At 41.2% G+C, this 20018-nt stretch overlaps 7 protein-coding genes across 7 annotated transcripts; 4 read left to right on the top strand and 3 right to left on the bottom strand.

Moving 5' to 3' along the window:
- Positions 1–172: 172 nt before the first annotated feature.
- BDV27DRAFT_132633 (uncharacterized protein) lies at positions 173–1208 on the top strand. Its single transcript, XM_032067922.1, has 3 exons — positions 173–369; positions 443–836; positions 883–1208. Exons 1-2 carry the CDS (start codon positions 294–296, stop codon positions 553–555), a joined length of 189 nt encoding a protein of 62 aa, XP_031924779.1. The 5' UTR covers positions 173–293; the 3' UTR covers positions 556–836; positions 883–1208.
- BDV27DRAFT_132631 (uncharacterized protein) lies at positions 748–1208 on the top strand. Its single transcript, XM_032067921.1, has one exon. The coding sequence runs from the start codon at positions 769–771 to the stop codon at positions 1147–1149; it is 381 nt and encodes a 126-aa protein (XP_031924778.1). The 5' UTR covers positions 748–768; the 3' UTR covers positions 1150–1208.
- Positions 1209–5920: 4712 nt separating this feature from the next.
- BDV27DRAFT_160447 (putative DUF221 membrane protein) lies at positions 5921–9250 on the top strand (the record flags this gene model as incomplete). Its single annotated transcript, XM_032073030.1, has 3 exons — positions 5921–6090; positions 6140–7508; positions 8939–9250. 3 exons carry the CDS (start codon positions 5921–5923, stop codon positions 9248–9250), a joined length of 1851 nt encoding a protein of 616 aa, XP_031924777.1.
- Positions 9251–10100: 850 nt separating this feature from the next.
- BDV27DRAFT_132627 (Zn(II)2Cys6 transcription factor domain-containing protein) lies at positions 10101–10889 on the bottom strand. The gene is made up of 2 exons (XM_032067920.1): positions 10533–10889; positions 10101–10481 (listed from the first exon to the last, which is right to left on the bottom strand). The coding sequence occupies exons 1-2, from the start codon at positions 10677–10679 to the stop codon at positions 10212–10214; spliced, it is 417 nt and encodes a 138-aa protein (XP_031924776.1). The 5' UTR covers positions 10680–10889; the 3' UTR covers positions 10101–10211.
- Positions 10890–11372: 483 nt separating this feature from the next.
- BDV27DRAFT_25985 (uncharacterized protein) lies at positions 11373–11901 on the top strand. Its single transcript, XM_032076150.1, has 2 exons — positions 11373–11453; positions 11511–11901. Exon 2 carries the CDS (start codon positions 11557–11559, stop codon positions 11842–11844), a length of 288 nt encoding a protein of 95 aa, XP_031924775.1. The 5' UTR covers positions 11373–11453; positions 11511–11556; the 3' UTR covers positions 11845–11901.
- Positions 11902–12010: 109 nt separating this feature from the next.
- Positions 12011–13112, bottom strand: BDV27DRAFT_25992 (uncharacterized protein). Its single transcript, XM_032076151.1, has 4 exons — positions 13019–13112; positions 12632–12927; positions 12494–12574; positions 12011–12446 (listed from the first exon to the last, which is right to left on the bottom strand). The coding sequence occupies exons 2-4, from the start codon at positions 12665–12667 to the stop codon at positions 12177–12179; spliced, it is 387 nt and encodes a 128-aa protein (XP_031924774.1). The 5' UTR covers positions 12668–12927; positions 13019–13112; the 3' UTR covers positions 12011–12176.
- Positions 13113–13766: 654 nt separating this feature from the next.
- On the bottom strand, positions 13767–14566 carry BDV27DRAFT_132624 (uncharacterized protein). The gene has a single exon (XM_032067919.1). It carries the CDS (start codon positions 14430–14432, stop codon positions 14205–14207), a length of 228 nt encoding a protein of 75 aa, XP_031924773.1. The 5' UTR covers positions 14433–14566; the 3' UTR covers positions 13767–14204.
- Between the last annotated feature and the right edge of the window lie 5452 nt (positions 14567–20018).

The following is a 20018-nucleotide window of genomic DNA, read 5'->3' as shown; positions in this document are numbered from 1 at the left end:
TAGACATTCTGTGCTTCGGTGGATGAAGGTGAACGAACCTTGGGTGTCAAATAGTTCTCGGCCGGAATAACAAACCTGCGACCTGACATTTCACCTTTTTTCCTTATAAAAAAAAAAGAATAAAAATGATGAAAGTAAGTGACAGTATATGTACGCTTCTGCGCCCTCTGTCTTGTTTTTCTCTTTCATCTTTTCTCTTGAGTTATTTCTTCTCAGCAGATTAATTTTGCAATAAACAAAGCTACTCCATGGTTAACCTTATGCACTGTTAATTTGAGAGCCATACACATCTTATGAACATTGACGTTAGTGACAATCCAATAACGACGAGTAGGTACTTTAGCTGCATAGGAGCTATTACGACTGGATGTACGTGCAACATTCTCAATACATCTATTTTGATAGATTACTGCGATTAATCTATCCATATTGTTCGAAAAAGCTTCAGGCATGACACGTGACCTTCCATATTCAACTCGGAGGAGTCCAATGTTCCATGGATGGGAAGGCAATGATGACATGATGATTCAATTGGGGTCTAATCCTTGGGGCTGACTACAACATTTCACTTTAGTGACAAGTAAATTAAGTACAATACTAAATAACATCATTCTTTTATTCCTCACGATTCACAACAACCGTATACGTTACATACCATCATCATGGAAGCAGGACAGGATAAGGGATCTCAATCCCAGGCTAGATATTATTCCATAGTCATTGAGATACAGAACACTGAGCCGACGAATTCCTAGACTCTCTCCGGAGATGAAAAACGCCGCGTCCGCCTCTATGGAAGACTACGTCATGGTGGATTGCTCAGACAACAGTCCAGGGTATGTTTGTGATAATCAACACAAAGCAGCTACTTACGAGCAAAAGGAACGGAGGTATTTTGACTCCGGTGATTTGGCTCTGTCTGCAGCCGTTAAAGTGACTGATGACGGTCCAATTCAAACTGGCACAGCCCACCCTATGCGTGACAATATTTCGCGTCCTTATGCCCCGGTTCCCAATACTAGCAATGCCAACAAAGATGCCAACAGGGACGTTAGTGGCGAGAGCCAAGTTCAAGAAATGATAGATAGCCCTCTACACCAGCAAATTAACAGTGTGAATAATATGCAGAAACCGAAAGGAACTATTTAGGATAGACAACTTTTCTGGCAATGCTTTTCAGTCTATCCATGAGTCTCATGTGACACCCGTGACAAATTGGTAGAAGGAAACCACAAGTTTAGCTACAGCAATTTAGCGAACTGTACCTTAATTATGATTTCTGCTGGGTTATTATTTTCTACGTATTCAATCACGTCAAGCTTATTATCACATGGACGCACTTTTCGCCTAGGACAGCGATACATGTTGCATTCCGGAGTCCAGTAAATATGCACTCAATTTTTAGGCTAGCGTCTTGGCAACTCGGCCCTGAGTAAATGGAGGAGTACAAATCGGTAAAGCTGGTTTTGAATATGGCTGTAGGCAAGCTCACTGTAAATGGATTTACCACGTAATCCTCGAAAGAGTCGGTTGAGCGGTAGTGTTTACTTTCCGTTACGGGGTTGGGATCCACCATGAAAATCAGCCATGTACAAAACTAGAATAAGGTATCTTATCAGCGATGAGATAGCTGTCATACAAGGTCTGTACATGTACCATAGCTAGGGATGGTATTTTACACGTATATACCATACAGTAAACTTTGCGGGAATAGTTATTCCGCTAGTTATCCACATGTAGTTTAGTGGTTCTTGGTGATAGGAAACAATCAAAGATACAAGTCCCGGGCGCCGGTTTTGAATTTTAGTGTATATTATAAAGAAATACCCTATTGGCTAATGGCCACGTGCCACATGACCCACCTGTTTGATAACTTTAGGAACACACCTGCGTATATTGCAGCAAAACACGGAATCTCTAGTTTCATACCTGTGAAGCTGTAACTTGGTAGTAAGTGAGCGAACACCCCTCAACTGACAACTTGGACAATCCATACGTAGCCTCCCGTAACTTCTCAGAGGCTATCTTATCCGCCTCAAGGGTGTAAATGGGATCTTCTCGGCTCATTACATGACTATCCTTTGCAACATAGTCGGTATTTAAGCACATTTAATGGCATATAAAATCAAAAAACTAGATACATAGTCAGGCAGCATGTCGAAAACCGATAGGATTGATCTGTGAGTTGATGTGAACCAGCCAGTTTAAGGCCGGAACGACGTGGCCAAGCTTGGCCAAAAAAAGGCACCCCGTTCGGCTAATTTTCCACTCCACAAGATGGGTAGGACCATTAGGAAAATCATGGTGTCCGTCTAGCGTCCATTAGCCGGGGAAACCAAGCTGACTTCCGGTATGATATTACTATACTTAACTGTCGATTAAACCTTAGTTTACAAGTCTAGTTTGTGCGTGTGGGAGGGATCTACTTCCTCTCAGAAATCCTGGCACCTACACAAGGCCTGACCTATAAGGATGCAATATAAGATTGACGCCAAGGCTCTATCAGCACTAGCGTTTCAGACGTTCTTAATCGAGAGTCTCCATATAGGTTATTATTACTGATTCTACTCTTCAAGAGTTAAGGGCTGTGATTAATTTTCCTAAGTATGGGCGCCGAAGTTCCATATCTAGTCTATAGGAAGGGCGCGGTCGTCTAGTTGACTTCAGAGCGGTTAATATAACTATCTTCCTTATACCTTTTCCCCGAAAAATTCTGAAAATATCCGCATGAGAGCTGACACATCAGATACCTAGAATGTTCGAAGGATCAAATACATATTACTTGCCGAAATTATGGCGGTCAATGTCTGCTGGTATGGGATAGCCAATGGACGTATCACATCCGTTGAACACCGACAAAGCCGGGCTTGCCAATGGCGTAAAGTTTTCATGTAGGCACTAGTATGCCTGGGATATTTAACAGTTGAAGGTCTCCCTCGGAGTCCATAACTCCATTCTTTCCTTAACCTACAGTCTAAAAAGATCTTAACATTCAAAATCGTCCTAGTTTGAAACGCGAATCCACTCGCACCTTTTGCCTTCTATACCAACTCGACTCCTTTTCTTGAGAGAATGGATCCTCCTCGTATTAGATTACGTACGTCTAAAGCTGATTTGAAAGAATTACATGACGCTGTGGCAAAATTGCAGAACTGGGGTTTTGACATCAAAAAGGATGGATCACAGTCCACATTCAATCTGTATTTTAAGCCTGGATGTGAAACGCTCCCAGAATTAGAGTTTTTCTTGGCATGCCTCGAAGTGATTGATCAGGTAATTACACCTAATGGATTTCATCCGCTCGAAGAAGGGAAAACAGATGAAAGGGTTTACGTACAAAATCAACCGGTGAGTGTTGCCTTTAAGCCAATATTGAAAGACAGTGGCTGATAATTTTGATTTTTATTACAGACCGTGGTACTCAAGGCAGAGAGCAACAACAGAACGGCTAAGCTCTAAGAGGTTATTCGTATATAACGGTCAACGAGACCATTACCAGCTACCTCTTCAAGCGACACCGACTCCAGCACCTACCCAAGGAGCATACAAAAAAGTATATCGGCAACGATCACTCGTCAGGTTAGCTACCCCAGAAGCTACGTCAGGGGTTTACAGAGGCATACATGAGGAAAGACCATATAAGTGCATTCATTCATGTATCTAGTTTAGTTCATGAGGCTGCAGCCAACTTATCAAACCACTATGGCACCGTCGAAAGAGGGCAGGGCTTTTAATAAAGTATCACTGGTTCAGCGCCACGCGAATTGATATGTAGCTATTTAGCACACTGCCTTCCTGATATTGGCTTTTTCTGTCCCTTTTCTTTTATATATATCGGGAAGGGTGCAGTGGTGCACAAAGTACAATAAAAAGCCTCTGAAAATCAAGTATGCTGTACGATTATTATATTTACAAACATACTGCCTGGTTTCTTAGTTCAACTGTTCACCCCCAAGTCAATGATGTGGCTACTATGACTGAGCTGGAGGGGCTTTCTTAGCAACCAGATTTAGAGGCATACAAAGGGACGCAGGAGGTCAACACATTCCACAAAATTGATCAAACACGTGACCCGTTAAAGTTAGTCAGGATCCTTCGTAGACCTCGGAAATACAGTAGATGGTAAATAGTTGATAGACGCTGCTGTTTCCAGACTGTACCTGATTAATTGTCGCCGATCTTTTGATATACACCGACATTTCGATATTCTTCAAACAACCATAACTCTGCCAATATGACTTTACTTGAGGCGATGCTGTGAGATCAGAAGCTTGAAACCAGGGAAATGATAAATTATACAGTACAAGAGTTGCCTATAAGTATGGTAGAAACAGGTCTACACTATCTCGACGTTCTCGTAGTGTACAACATACTCGAGCAGAGCAATATTATAATCAACGAATCTTCAACGAGCAGGCCAAACCTGTTAAGAAATAGGTTAATGATCCAAGTGCAAATATATAAACAGTTCAGCCTCCTCCCGATCACCACAGAATTGATATCCTGCGCAATACAATATCAATCTGAAGGGCACTGGGTATTGCAGCACCAGTTCCTGTCTGGCTTCTCTGAAATGACAGTTTTTGTAGTAGCAGCATGGCCAATTTGATTTTTGACCTGTAGCTTAACTGGTGGTCCCAACTCCTCATACTCTTTCTCCACAAAAGTTTCTTGGTTGGTTACCTGCTGCTTTGTAAAAGATCAATCTCGCGTAGCCCTGGTTTATCATTTTTAATCAAATTGCATATGTACCTACCATACGGCAAGATAATGTCAGTTAGTATTTCGGAATTAGGAATATGGAAGAGCGCAAATGGTACACAGACCCCTGGACCAACTATATCAGTGAAACATTATATTTAGGTATATAACAATACAAGCTAGGGCTGTTGTCAGTGCAGGATGAGAGTCTAGGAACTCTGCATCAGAAGCTAGCATTGAAGTGTTGAAGCTTGCTGTGGTTGATACTCTTGCTGTGCTTCCCATTGGTTTGGAAGAACTAGTTGGTATTTGGGGCAGGCCATATACGCTGGTACCCTGGTTGTGCGAACTCGAGGTAGCAAGTGGAGCTTTGTGATATGTACTGGTACTGCAGCAAGACAAGTTATCTTTTATTTTACTTGAATGCGTGGGCATGTAGCCAGACCTGTGGGAAGTTTTGGTAATTGCGGTATTATTAACGGGATAAGGAGCTCCACTAAATGCAGGCTTTCCTCTGAGAATCCCAGAAGGAATCCTTGAGCTATTGTTTCTTGGGAGAGCCGGTGTTGGCGTGATCACTGTGATTGGTAAAGTTTGACCTGACAGGCGATGTGCTCTCACTATGCTTCTAGACTGAATACTTCTTTGGGATGTATATGGGATGATATAATGAAAATCAACGTCGCCGTGATTGACAATGAGACACCCACCCAGACAAAAGAAAATGGAGTAAATTACTACCCTTACCAGCATTGTAGGATTGTTGTATGATCACTGGATGTGTAATTATTATTGAAGATATAAACTATTATGGATCGATTGCATTTTCGTTCAAAAGCTGCTGTATGCAATGGGTATGCTTTTTACTCTAAACTGCTCATCTGCATACCACTCTTGCGATGTTGATACAGAGCTTTTATATACATTCCTCATTACCCCCCATTTATCTCCGACCGTCCTTGTCCTTTACTCCTCTTTGGACACCGTCCAGAAGTCAGTTTTACGCTGACATGCAAAAGTGTATACTAGGCCTAGTAAACGGTGAGGAATGCTCTGCAAATAGAGCCCCGGTAACGGTTGTTACCTTTCTTTTCTCGGGCCCTCAACAAAGAAGGGCCACGAAGCACAATGAGATATATAAATGCTTGGCATATTGTTCAAATAGAGCGCCAGGAGCTGATAATCAACCTCCAGGTCCTACGTAATACTGGCATTAAATATGGATCTTGCGGCTTTAAATGAGACCGTCAACGACGCTGCCGGAAAAGCCCAGAAGAACGAAGGTCTTTCTGCTCAGTCATTCTTAATCTCTTTGGCTGTTTCTGGAAGCATCTTCATACCAGTCGTGTATATCTTCACCTTTCTGAAAGATATTGATCACAAGCTTTTGTAAGTAGGCACGTTAGATTGATGATATGAGATATTAACAAAGCAGCAGCCAACCAGGATGTTTAGCGGATCCTGATCTCTCGCCATTGCCCAAGGGCAGAACTCTTTGGGTTAAGCAATTATGGGAATTTATGAAAGATGATACGAAACTCACCGGTAGACTTTCATTGGACTGTCGCTTCTTTCTGCGCCTACTACAGGTGGCCGTGAGGCTCTTCGCGCCGATAGCTGTTATTATTCTTCCTATACTACTTCCGGTGAATTACACTGCTAATGACATAAATGTTGGGGGTCTTGATAAATTCAGCATATCAAACATCCAAAAAGAGCAACACATAAGATGGTGGATCACAGTTTTCGCTGCAACCTTGGCCAATATCCATATCTGGCGTCTTCTACTTGTGGAATTTAGATTAGTTGTGAAGGCAAGGCAGAACTACTTTCATGAATGTTTCTCAGCTCAAAGAGCAGCTACAATAGTGATTACTAACATCCCACCGAGAACGTGGAATGGCGAAACTTTGAGACAGATCTATTCGGCCTTTAATGGAGGGCCAGTGGATGTAATCCTACCACAACAGGAAGTCTGCGATGGCAAGGAACTCGAGCTTAGAACCCTTCTCCAAGACCTTGATACAATAATGCGAGTACGCCCGCATATATCTAGGAAAAGGGTTATTCCCTCAAGCATTAAACTCATGGCTTATTTTCGAGAAAAAGCCCTTCTTGGATGCAAAATTCACAATCTGCGAAGAGACATTGAAAGAACTAAGAGTATTGCACTACTTCACTTCTCAGACTTGTTCACAGCTCATCTGCTGCTGCAAGCAAGAGCATCTTCAATACCATTGGAACTAGAAGCACATGATACTGACTTAAAAACCTTGGATCCTGTCCTCTACTACGGCAAACTTTCTAGAACTCTGCGGAGTATCAGTATCCTCGTGACCCTGAATGTTTTGGCCATACTTTGGGCAATCCCAGTATCCTTGACGGGACTTTTGTCACAGCTTGTTTACTTGGATTCGATTGGCTCGCATTTACATATCCTGTCAGACAAAGAACTGGGTGCTATTCAAGGGTTGGCTCCTCAAATGGCAGCATCCATCCTCATGTACTGTTTTCCGGTCGTTCTTCGGTTTCTGATGAAATACTATATTGCATTTGAGCGTCCAGCTGTCGAGGTCTTGCTACAAAGACATTACTTTCTATTTCTTTACACTCAGCTTTTTATTGTAGTTTCAATATCTTCTGGCGTTACTACTATGATCCCTGAGATTGCCAACAACGTTCAATCGGTACCGTCATTGTTGGCCAAGAATTTGCCCAAGTCGGGAGATTACTTCTATTCCTACTTCTTATTGCAAACTGTCACACAAACTGCTTTGATATTATTCCGACTACCTGACAGTCTTTGGGTATGTTTAAGACGAGGTGGAAAAAAGCATACCTTAAAAGAGGTACGATGGAGCCTACTTTATCCCGTTTTCACAAACCTTATTTGTATAGGTACGTATTAAATCTGTCCCAGGTTTATGCTCCCACTGACACAAGAATATCTAGGTATTATCTATTCTATAATCTCCCCCCTTATAGCACTGATTGGGACTATGGCGTTTGGAATTTTTCTGATAGCACATGCCTATCAATCAATTTATATACTTGAAGCAAATGAGGACACCGCAGGCTTGTTATACTGGGAAGCACTGAATCAACTATTTGTCGGTGTATATACCATGGACCTTTTCCTTATTGGCCTTTTTATTTTGCGAAATGTTTTAGGACCCATGATTGTTGCTATTATCCTACTTGCCGGGTCTGCACTAGTACAGAATTACGTTCGGACAAAGCTGCATCCCCTTATCAAGTTTGTTTCTGCCAGCAAAAATGAATTGGGTAGTTAGTAATTCGTGTTTTAAGGACAATTTTACTGAATCCTCTTTTGTATCTGGTCGTCTATCACGGTTGCTATTTAGTTCTTTATAAGTGTACGTATGATGGCAGGGTGAATCTCTCAGGATAGAGTTTGCCTTCAAGGAATGCTGTTTATTTCCAAATGTCTGACTATCAAACCATTTTTCAGATGGTAATATGGTAGAGTATCCCAGTGCTACCACCTACGCTTCTTTTCTTTCTTCTGCAACCACGGTTTCTAAGAGACAGTGGTGGATGTACCAAAGGTCTGCTATTTATTAGGAAGTCTGCAGGAGCGGCTTATATAGAACTAGGCATTTATATTGATGATATAATAGCCACACATAGTAAGGGGCAGACTGGGTAAAGAATGGGGCTTAGTGACTCCGTTGAGAGGGACGCTTTTGAGGCTGTGTTGGGTTTCGCAGAAAGATCTGGCAGTTTCGGAGCACTATACAATGCCTACATCTGTAAAAAACCTGTATAACTAGTGTCAGTCTATGCGTAGCTTATGTAAATAGAGGGTAGGACAATCAGGTCATATTCCGTCCCGGCTGTATACACTTGCTTAGCTTATTTCAACAATCCTATAATGGACGTAGCATCCAAAGGCCAAATCTTAAGTTTACTATAGCCTACTGAATATGAAATCAGTGCCCGCCGAGGAATACATTGTTTGGCCCCCATCCGTATCAATCTTGCAGGGGGTTATTGCCCAATTAAGTCAGACAATCAGGCTACCAATCTATCATGTGACTCTAATAGTATAAATACGGCTTTTGTGCTCGGCTTCCACGATTGTCTCTTACCACCCTTAAAATCTAATCTATCTCTCGCTAGATCGTTCCGGTTTCAACTTCAAATTGACATGTTGAGTAAATTGTTCGCCACATATATGATCAACATGGTCGTCTTTAAAACTAAATGCCCTTAGGATCTTACAGCTCCATTGCAGCGTGTGTCTGAGATCCTGTGTCACAGGGCCTCGGAAAACAAAACGACTTATTTCGTTGCGGGTTTCGCGTCTACGAGCGAGGGTGAAATCAGGAAGACCCGACTAGCATCGTGTAGCAAACGGGGCATACCGAAGCGAGATGAACTCTGCTCTTCTAGAATGAACTGGACTATCTGTGGTCTATTTGTCACAATTGAGTCAAAAGGCTCTCGTCTACCAGTCGTTTACCTTCTAGGCGCACATCTAAATGACAAGATAAGGACTGTGTTTGATCCCGATATTTGCTTTTAGATTGATGAGGAGTCGATTATGCAGTTCTCTCCTTACCTATATAGCACTTACTCCACAAGTCCTGGTACGTACTTCGGATGATTAAAGAAAGTTAATACTGCTATCTCTGGCTAAAGGTACGTGTGATTTTGAAACCATTCCTCGGCGTGTATATGCGGGTATAAGGGTTGTCCGCGCCAGGAGAAAAGAATTGCCGGAAGGATGGTTGCAGCCTCGCCGTTCAGGAAGAATCAAAGCACTGTTGAAGAAGGAGCGCGAAGCCTCAGGTGGAACTTCTAAGAGCAACTAGAAGAACAGACGACGTGCTACATAAATCAATCGCTATACAGCTACTTGCAAAAACGTCGCAAATGTTTACTCTCTCTTTATTTCCGAAGCCCCGAGGCTAAACTGTATTCGGGGTATTTCGGAATAGCTATAATCCGGATGGTTTCCTGGTTATAAGCGAAACAAGAAAATAAGTTGTAACGTCTCATACATAGGTTTCACGGGTGTTGAAGCTCCTCGAATATGCCAGACCGGCGGTTAGTGGGTAAATCATCCAAATGCGAATTTTTAGGAAGTGGGACTTGACCCCGCTTTGGACACAAACTCCCTCTTCATCTTCATCCCAAGCGTCATCTACAGTCCCTACTGTAGCAAAATCGCGCTCACCAGCAAGTATGTGATAATTATGCCTTAGCCCCACTACTAAGGCTTTAGCTGGACTATTTTATTGATCAACTTGCTCATATGCGATCGACCCGATCGCATCACAGCGATTCAACACCATATCCTTAGGTTAAGAAACAATATGATTTGTTGTCTTTCACCGCTCTCCTTAGTCGTGTATAGCCAGCAATAAGCACGTATATGATATACCTCAGTGGCAAATCGAACAAAATACGACTCCTATTCGGGATACTATTTGAGTAAAAAGGTGAACCTAAATACAGTTTGATTTTCAACAGAGCAAGAGGAATCAGCTCTTCTCCCGAGAAATTAACGACTGCAGATCTCCAAGAGCAGAATCAAGGGATGAGGCTTTCTGAACCACCTTTACTAGATTGTTCACATCATCTTCCTTCCCAGAACGCAGGATACTGATTAAGTACATGGATACATGTCGATAGCTTTCCATGTCTTTCTCTGCAGCCTTCCGTGTCAATTTTCGCCGTTTGTCTGTTAGAGGCTCGAAACAACACTCGCTATTCGTTGCAGCGCATGCTCCACAGGGAGGAGGGCCACTGCACTTTAGAATATAAGCAATACTTAAACGCACGTATTATGAGATAATACATACTTTTACTTTCTTTTGTTGACACGACGAGCAAGCTAAACTCCGCCGCTTTGACCTTCGTTCGACACGGTGAACGGGGGTAGGAGGCTTATGAGGGCTGCGACATACTGCAGGCAAAAGTGTTCTGAGTGGGGCTGCAGGACTTGCCATTGACAACGTTCGCACTGATGCTAATCGTGTGTAAGTGGGAATAAAAAAACTTAGGATGGAGATAAGAAATAATAACTATAACTTACGAGACCAGCTTCACATTCTCTTTATAGGAGACTGACTCTCTTTCTGTTTCTATTTCTGCTGCGTTATCCATGTTTGCCATTTTCCAAATAACAGACGCTAAGTATGCATGCAGCAAACAAAGACACAAAAACTAGGGCCAGTTGGAACAAAGAAAGCAAACTGCACCATTATAGGTATGGATAATATTCGTCTTACAAATCCTTCCAGGTTTCTTCTTTGACATTTATGGCACCAGCACAAGGTTAAAATATCCAATGTCCCTTCACGCTAATATCCTATTACCCCTTTGGAGAGAATATCTCACGTTGATGCAAACGAGACTGGAGCATAATTATATATCTCAATTGTGGGGTTAGGAGGTGGACCAGGGTCACATGCGTCCAAAAAAGAAACATGACAATGGAAGAAAGCACGGATTGCGAATGGGGTCGGAGAATAATACATCCGTCGTACTAAGATCCTTTTGAAATATTCTATCGTCTTCTCGTCTGCCTCTTATCTGCTGTCAGGGTTGCTGACGTCATAACGATCCCATTCCTTGTTTTCTAAAAGAAAAATAAAAAGAAACTTAAGCCGTGTTCCTCTCGGCATTTTGTTCCCCCCCCCGGATAACGTAGCTTTCCAGATATTTCCTAATATTTGGCCATATTCTTCTAGTTCCGACAATGCAGCCACATTGGCAAATTGGTACGAATCCTAGGCTTTCTTACTGATTCACATTATCTGACAAATACCAAAGAACAGAGCCAAGGAATTAAACGGCTTGTTATCACACAAAGCAAAGACTACAATGACGACTATGCGCCGCTCCCCAACACCATTCAATGAGTACAGCAATGCTATGAGCCTATATACGAGAGTTCAGCTAGCGACAGTTATGACACCAGACTTAATAGTTCCAAGAGCAGCAACGATAGTGCTTAACGTCACTTATACTCTACCTCAGGAAGCAGCTACCGCAAGCTATAATTTAGCATGCGGGTTTCCCGAAACTGGTCCTCGGAAAGTTTTGATCATGAACGGTGCAAGCGTGAAGAGCGGGCGCATTCCTCACTTGTATCAGCCTTTTGGGAGATAGCATGAAGATCATAGTGGGGGGATAGTACTGCTGCTCGAGTAGTTTCACGCGTGGTAGAAACCCTGAGAATGGCCTGGTGGGTGGCATCGATTTTTTATATTGAACGTCTTTGTATCACTGTCCTAGCAGAAAATATTTCCATTTGATAGTAAGCTCGACATGGGTATATCTGGGTAAAAGTAATACCCCAGCAGAAACGACAATAGTGGTATACCCCACTAAATTGCCGTAACTAAGCTTGTGATCTCTTTCTACCAAACCTGACATGAGCATCACATAAGGTTCTTCTGAATTGAACTTAAACCGAAACAAACGTCAAAAAAGCATCCATCCTAAACTGTTCCTTCTGGTTTCTGCATCCTATTCGCATTGTCGATTGGTTGGTGCAGAGGACTATCTATCATTTCCGGAATTTGGGATTTCTTGCCACTAAAGCCCTTGTTCGCATCTTTGTTGGCATTACTGGTGTTGGGAACCGGGGCATAAGGATGAGAAATGCTATCACGTATAGGATGGGCTGTGCCAGTTTGAATTGCACCTTCATCAGTCACTCTATCGGCTGTAGAGAGAGCCAAATCACCCGAATCAAAGTACCTCCGTTCCTTTCACTTGTCAGTAGCTGACTTGGGCTGCCTTATCAGAAACATACTCTAGACTGCCGTCTGAGCAGCCCTCCATGAGGCAGCCTATCATAAAGGCGGAGGCGGCGTTTCTCATCCTCGGAGAGAGTCTAGTAACATATTAGCCCAGTGCGCTATATCTCAATGATCCTGGGGAATCGTCTAACCTGCGAGTGGGTTTCTTTATCCCGTTTTGCTTCCATTATGATTTGTGTCACGTACGTAGGTTATTTCGTTAATAGCGAAGAACAAAGAATGATGCACATTAATATATTGAACTATATTTATTGCCACTTGATATAAATGCCTGCGTTTAGCCCTATGGATGAGAGCCGCCCAACCGAATCATCATGTCATCATTTTATCACTTGCCTTCCCATCCATAGAACGTTAACCCCTTTAGAGTTAAAAATGGGAGGTCACATGTCGGGGCCTGAAAGACAGAAAAGCATTTTTTAGAACACTTGTATGGATTAGTCACCGTATCGTATCGAATTAGGTGTATTGAGAAAGTGATACATAAATTAAGTTCATAACAGTTCCTATAGACCTACCTCGTCATTTTGTCAATGTTCATATTCATTGGATACATATGACTCTCGGATTACTAGTCCTCAACGGCAACTCTTGGAGTAGCTTCGATTGGGGCAATATTAATCAGCCGAAAGAAAAAAACAAGACAGAAACGACTAAGGGCGCAACAGCACATGTACACTATCAAATTTTTAACTTCTAAAAAGAAAATAATTCTCAGATCGCATATTTGTTGTTCCGACCGAGAACTATTTTGGAGAGTGCCCAAGGTTCGCTCCGAAGGAGAGAATGCTAGAATTAAATATTATAATGTGTCCCACTGACGGCTCCCCTATGTACTTTGTGTCACATTTTACCAAACCTTACGGCGACCGAGATACCAAATAATATTTCCAAGTCGCAGAAAAAGTAACAACCCTTTGAGCAATAATGGTTCAAGAGAACCACCACAGCTTAGGAAGGTAAACAGATCCTATCCGAACCTTTATTCCAATACATCTATGGGTTTATAGCTTAACTGAAAAAAACTTCGCAGCAATAGTAACCTATCCAACGAAATTAATGCCAACGACAATAATCAGGTAGACCCAACTGCAGACCCTCGAAGCCCTGCCGCCACTGCTGAATATGCGGATTATTACCGTGAATTTCTTAATGAACTGGTGGACTCAATACGAAATGAAGATCAAGCAATGGTAGCTCGCATTGTTGGTCTTATACGATCTGGTGCATCTCAGCATGAGGTTCTTGGGGCGATCCGGAGCGCAAATAGTTAGTGCGAAAAAAGAGGGTATTCGCCACGGTTCTGCGTATGGAACTGTCTAGTTGCACATGTATCTGCCAGTGGTATTCCTTTATAACGACGATCAAGCCTCGATTCAAAATAATACGAAACAGCTAGCTATTGTGCCGAGATCTTCATAAGTTCCTATCTGTACCCCACTTCGACACCCAAACAATAATCCATTATAGGAACTATTCGATTAATGATTTTTGTTCCAATGAGACCGTCAAAACATTTCTAGAAAGGACCGTTCTCGTATCAGAGTGCACGATAAATATCGACAATCCCTAACCATTGAAACTGCGGCCCTCGTGGCGCGCGGCTTCGAAATCTCTGATATGCTTCTGCGTTGTCCAGTACCGCACTAAAGTGCTATTGTTCTACGGGGCATCTCGTAACCTACCTTTCTTACTTTGATCAGCTCACCCCAGCATTTTCGAGATGTTATTGAATGCTCTTCCAAACTTGCGTCGTAGTTCCTGGCGCAGTCTGTTCAGCCGCGGGCAGTCACGTGAGAAAGACTTGGGGTAATTGTCGTTAACTGCGTCATTATTTTTTAGTACGGAAGTTCGTGACAGTGTCCATCGGAAAAACTTACTAAATAGGATTAGCGTGCTTGGGGCTTCCGAAATCCTCGGAGTATAAAACATTTGCGCGGTTTTTGCAAGTAGCTGTACTCAGTTGAGCATCATACATATGGTTTGTAAAGTTTTTGCACTGAAGGAAAGCAAACCATATTCTGTATATAAGGATTCGACTTTGAGCCTTCCGAGGCTTAAGATACTGTGGCTATTTGAGTAATCTTACTTGGGTTAACGTGTATTTTCAATCCGTTTATATCCTGATTAGTTTTCATAGCCTTTCATCCTATTTTTCTCGGAATCAAACGAGTAATTTAAACAAGTGGTTATAAGGAAGATTGGCCCGGGTGCGCCTATAGTATAAGTAAAGGAATTGTAAATATCCTTCGGTGTCGGTAAGCTTTTACGAGGGCAATTTTGGTATGTAACTCCTAGGAGTATAGTATTGAAAGCCGCTTTCTAATTGACATTTCCTTGAGAAATTTTGGAAGGAATAAATGCTACATAGTCAAACTGAAAATATAATCGCTTTTTAATGCTATGTATGTTTCTACATTTCTATATAGACAGAAAAGAATGAGCTGAGGGCTTCTGGAAGACATGGATTAAAATCTCTCTGCCTTGGGCAATACCATTGTCTTCATCGTGTGAGCCTACGACCATTACTAAGAGGACTCTCATGTAACCATTCTATAGCGCAATCGTCTTCACTATTGTCTATATGATGACTGTTCTCTACATCACTGTTTAGATCTATATGGATTTTGGTTCCTTCCCACATAATTCCGGTCGGTCCAATTTTGGCGACGAGAACCTTACCAAGCATCAACCCCCCCCCCCCCCAACCTAATCGCCTTAATAAAAACACCAGGCTATATAGATATAGTTTACTATCACTGTAAAGCGTTCAACAAATCAAAAGCTCGGCAGACAACAAAAAAAAAAAAATAAAGCCCTCGACTAAATACCAACAGAGATCATCAAACTTCCAGTCATATCAACTGGTTTTTGCCCGTTGGTCCCTATATGACAAACTGCTCGGATTTAGATACATTATTAAGGTACTTAATTGGGCCGGTGCTTTAAATTGAGGGCCTTTAGCAAGTATAGTCAACCGTTCAATACAACTTTACAGGGTATGCAATACAAATGTCAATTTAAAATGCCCTTTGCAATGTGTTATCTGTCCCTAGTTTTGATATCTTACCAATGTTACGCTTCCTCCTCAACAGGTTCCCAGCGAGGTGGTTCATCTAAGATCCTGATAGCGGGGCCAAAGCATATCCAACTTGCTGGTGAAGTGTAACAAGGACCACTATACAGGCTAGACAGTCTGTCAACTAGTTAAGATGAGAGAGAGAGGAAAACCGTATACTATTGACAGTTGTATAAGGAGTACTAATAGACTAATTTATCTCTTTTGCTTTGTTTGATGCCAGTTTTGGATGGCTTAGAGTGCTCACATATTTGATTGAGTTCCTGCATCACAAAAAGAACCCATCTGCCAGATAAACTTTCACCGGGCCAGATCAAGATCGCGAGGTGGGTAGCAATGAGTATGAACTAGAGGTGTTTAGGGGCCGGGAGAACTGTATAGCCCATGGGCCGAATCTATCTGTGAGAAGGAAAAGGAAGGTTCTTTTCCTATATCTCACTCTCCTCTTCTTTTTTATTTCTTTCTTTTGCCTTTTTTTTTTTTTTTTGGTCCTCTATTAATCTTTGGGCTATGTTTGGAATTAGCCTATTATTCGTTTAATTATCTCTTTCCAACTTTTCCCTAGGCAATCGATATCTATTAATATAGGGTATCTCCGGCAAGAACATCTTCTCAAAATACAACAGATACATTCCAAAAGCTCTAATCCAAGGACCCCTCTACTAGTACTACTAAACAAGCAATAGATACTTTATTAATAATATCTTTATCAGTAGATTTTAAAAATATTACTATTCACTTAGGACCTTGTTCTAACACTGGAGTACTGTCCTCTGAAGAAGAAAAGATTAACGACATAAAACTCAATCTCAAATTTTATAGGGTTTCCAGCATAGATATTAAAGCTTTAGTACCGGGTTTTCCAAGACATCCAATATACTTTGGATAATATACTCAAAGAATTTATCTGTCTTAAGAGATCTCTGTCGATTGACACATCCATCGCAATCGCTAGAGGCTTTGGAAAAAGATACAGTACTGCCCAAAATTACCCTCCACCTTATATACACATAGAGCTGTTTCCAAACCCGAAATACAAGAATATACTAGTTCTTATGTAGTTACCTCCATATTGACACTCGGCTTTGACCTCAAATGGTAGGATATAGCAAAGAACACAGATACTTACACATTAATACTTAGCTGTATCATATAGTTTTTACTTTGAAGAGACCCTATTATTAGTTCCAGACCAAAAGGATATAGTTTAAACAGGGTTTCGAGTATACCTTACAAGGGCTCAAGCCGGTATTTGTTCTACTTTAATTGCCTATTGAGTATTATTTTGGGTCGTGCCTAGTTATGCTTGGTGTAAGTTGTTGACCGCGGGTTCCTGTTCTGGCCTAACGCCTACGCGCACCTTTGTTAGATAGTTATGTAGCTAAGACATTACAAGTAGAATAATCAACGCTTTCAACCTCTTTGACAGTTTGTCTTAAGTTGATTGATTTAGCTCCAGACTACTGAAGCGCTTCAACATATTAAAAAGCACAAACATACAGTTTTGAATCACTACAGTATACTGCTTCCCTATGGCACCAATACAGGATAGGTTAAGGCGGAATTAGCAGTTTCATCTGAGTCCCTATCTCAAGTGTCTCACCCATTCTCGGGTTTTGAAAGGGTTACTGAATCAATAATTTTTGTCAGTGTCCTGGCAATAGGGCCACATTATAATTTTTATATACTTGCTGGTGAAGGATACATCGCCAGAAACTATACTGACCGGATGATCCAGCTGCTAAGCCATCTTATAGTATATAGTTGAAATTGCCGTCAACACAAGCACCCATGATCAAGAGCTTTACATTAGCCCACCGACATATAATACTAGTCTCCAATGATCTTATACTAACTATAACATGCAGTCTGCTCGATACAGCGTCTTTATAGAGAGGTAGACGCACGTTTAATAAGCTTACAAAGCTAGACACAAAATGGAGGAAGATATGATTAGTACATAGGAAGATAATTCAAAAGTTTAGTGTTGATTGCACTTCTTTGTGGAAATCCCTGCACTACATATTAAATAGCTATGTGCAGTCCTATATAAATGCGCGTACATAAAAACATATACATACTTCGGAGTAACAACATGTGACTTCAAACTTCAAAGTGATATATATGGTACAATACTTATCAGAAAAGAACTGTAAAATATTTAACAAGACAAAACTATTATATTTCTTCAATTATATGTGTTTTATTTAATTTATTAATACACTTTCTGCTAATATATTCTATCTGTATTGACTCTTCTAATTTTGACTGTATTAATCTCGCATTTCAGAATATACACAGCAAACAATGGTTCCGAAGAATTTATTTGTGATATTTTGACTAAATCTCAAATGGCAGAGATAGCCGAATACAACGATATACAATCAAAAAAATCAAGAACTTTCAACAGTTTAAAAGTGTTTATCTCTCTTCCCCCTTTAAAAATCACATCGGCTGAGACGAAGCATAACACCATCCATGTGAGAAGCGGACTGTGATCATCCGCTCCAGGTTTTGGTGAGGTTTTGAGTACCGAGTGGGCACTCTCCAAGCTCAAATTCACCTTTTGCTCCCGCACATTGTGCTAGGCAAGCATTCTCATAGGTAACACCGGCATAACACACTGGTGCTAATATATAATGGCATATACAAGGCTCAGCTTGTACTGCCTTTGTTGTGAGAATCGTAAATAATATTGTAGGGAGAAGTTGCATTGTTTCTATTTCTTATAATCCTTCTGTTAGCCATAAAACTCAAGTAGAACGTCTATCACTATAGAAGTTAGATATTAGGGATATTTATACCTAGTAATTATAGTTGTGGTAATTAACAGAGAGTGTAGTGTCTGTGCCTGAAACCGACAAAGGAAGAAATATTTGTAGAAGATAAAGAGATTGGATAGGAAGGAAAATAAATAGCTATATAGAGAAGGATAAGATAATAGAATTCTTTCGGTATAACTCGACAGATAATCTTTATTAGTACATTACTTATTAGGGAGGTAGGATATTCCAAAGCTAGGCCCTGTTAGGCGAAACCGGTGGAACCTTACTGTTGTGATCTGCGTTAGGGAAACCAATGAGAGGATAACCATATCAATAATATTCTTATAGTCCTCGTTAGATACCTAGATTAGGTTCAATAGTTCGGACCAGTTTGCGGCAATAGGTGGCAATTCTGCCGATGAGCTCTACCTAGCCCAAGATTTAGTAAAAGTATCTCTATAGCGAATCGTTACCCAAGCTATAAGGGCCACTGATATTCATCAAACCCACCAAATTTCTGGGTCTACTTGTTTCCGAAGGCGCGGCCTGCTATCTGGATAGCAGACTCTCTCACGATAATTGATAGTGGGTACTTGTTTATAAATTGTCTCAATAGTGGTATATTATAAAATGGTGTACACCGACTGTTTTAAATTGTAGATCTTACTATAGGCGTACTAGCCTGGTTGCTGATCTGGCCGAATAGCCCCTTATATAATTGCTGCGGATTCACCTTGACGTAATTAGTAAGTGAGCAACGCATGTAAGCGGGTGACGCGCCACCCACCATACTGAAAATTAAAATGATCAAAACACCATAAATTTAGACTCCTATATAAAATTATAATTCTATCGATTCGGGCAGTATATGATTTTATGGCCCTGTACACCACTACCAGAACATTTAGATGGGGCGTGTCTAGGAGCCGATTCAGTATGCAGAGCCCTATCTGCCTGTATATCCTCATCAGCCTGATTTCGGCGCTCTATAAGGTTTTGGGCTTCAGATACTGATGTGCCAAGGGTGGTCCTATTATATTTTGTATACAGCTGACAAGATTTGTAAAACGGGAATAATATACTGTAAAACACCGCTATAAGCAACCCGCAATGCAATTGGGTATCTGAAATAGAATACAATACAAAAATCCCTTGTATAAACTGTACAACTTTAGTATAAATTCAAAGGCTGACAATCAACCAACAACTAAACAGAGATGATTTTGAACTAGACTATTTGCGGTGTATAGAAGTTGTTGCTGGCTGAACTCACGGGGATCTTCTACAGCTTACTTATTGACTACAACCTTACAATGTAGTTAGAAAATAGAGAGATATACGAAAAATAAAGTAATACACAGTACAGTAAGTTTGTATGAGTCATCAATAGCTGTGTAGAATACAATACTGAAATTAAACACGGAATAATTCTAGAAGAGAGTTAGTACACTTGGTATTAGGGTTCGGAAATCAACAAAAGAGTATAGGACCCGGGCACCGTTTTTGCAACATAGTGTACATATCCCGCCGAGAAAACGGAGCTAATCCATCTTACAAAGAAGAAATGTGAACAAATGAAGGGACATATTATCATGGATGGCAAGGTAATCGAACCGTCACCTGCGGCAAAGCTGCTGGGGGTGGTTTTCGACCAAGAGCTGCGTTGGAAGGAGC

Source organism: Aspergillus caelatus (assembly GCF_009193585.1).
Source record: "Aspergillus caelatus strain CBS 763.97 unplaced genomic scaffold BDV27scaffold_164, whole genome shotgun sequence".
Classification (NCBI taxonomy): domain Eukaryota; kingdom Fungi; phylum Ascomycota; class Eurotiomycetes; order Eurotiales; family Aspergillaceae; genus Aspergillus; species Aspergillus caelatus.
Note: the sequence above shows the minus strand (reverse complement) of the source record. Positions and strands in the feature narration are given on the sequence as shown.

Excerpts from the sequence above, each read along its gene's own strand:
- BDV27DRAFT_132631 (XM_032067921.1), top strand. The coding sequence starts at position 769 with ATGAAAAACGCCGCGTCCGCCTCTATGGAAGACTACGTCATGGTGGAT.
- BDV27DRAFT_25985 (XM_032076150.1), top strand. The coding sequence starts at position 11,557 with ATGACGACTATGCGCCGCTCCCCAACACCATTCAATGAGTACAGCAAT.
- BDV27DRAFT_25992 (XM_032076151.1), bottom strand. The coding sequence starts at position 12,667 with ATGGAAGCAAAACGGGATAAAGAAACCCACTCGCAG. Across the intron at positions 12,575-12,631 it reads ATAAAGAAACCCACTCGCAG|ACTCTCTCCGAGGATGAGAA; the intron begins GTTAGACGATTC and ends ATATGTTACTAG. Across the intron at positions 12,447-12,493 it reads TGCTCAGACGGCAGTCTAGA|GAACGGAGGTACTTTGATTC; the intron begins GTATGTTTCTGA and ends GACAAGTGAAAG.
- BDV27DRAFT_132627 (XM_032067920.1), bottom strand. The coding sequence starts at position 10,679 with ATGGCAAGTCCTGCAGCCCCACTCAGAACACTTTTGCCTGCAGTATGT. Across the intron at positions 10,482-10,532 it reads GTCAACAAAAGAAAGTAAAA|TGCAGTGGCCCTCCTCCCTG; the intron begins GTATGTATTATC and ends TATATTCTAAAG.
- BDV27DRAFT_132633 (XM_032067922.1), top strand. The coding sequence starts at position 294 with ATGAACATTGACGTTAGTGACAATCCAATAACGACGAGTAGGTACTTT. Across the intron at positions 370-442 it reads AGGAGCTATTACGACTGGAT|CTTCAGGCATGACACGTGAC; the intron begins GTACGTGCAACA and ends TGTTCGAAAAAG.
- BDV27DRAFT_132624 (XM_032067919.1), bottom strand. The coding sequence starts at position 14,432 with ATGTTTTATACTCCGAGGATTTCGGAAGCCCCAAGCACGCTAATCCTA.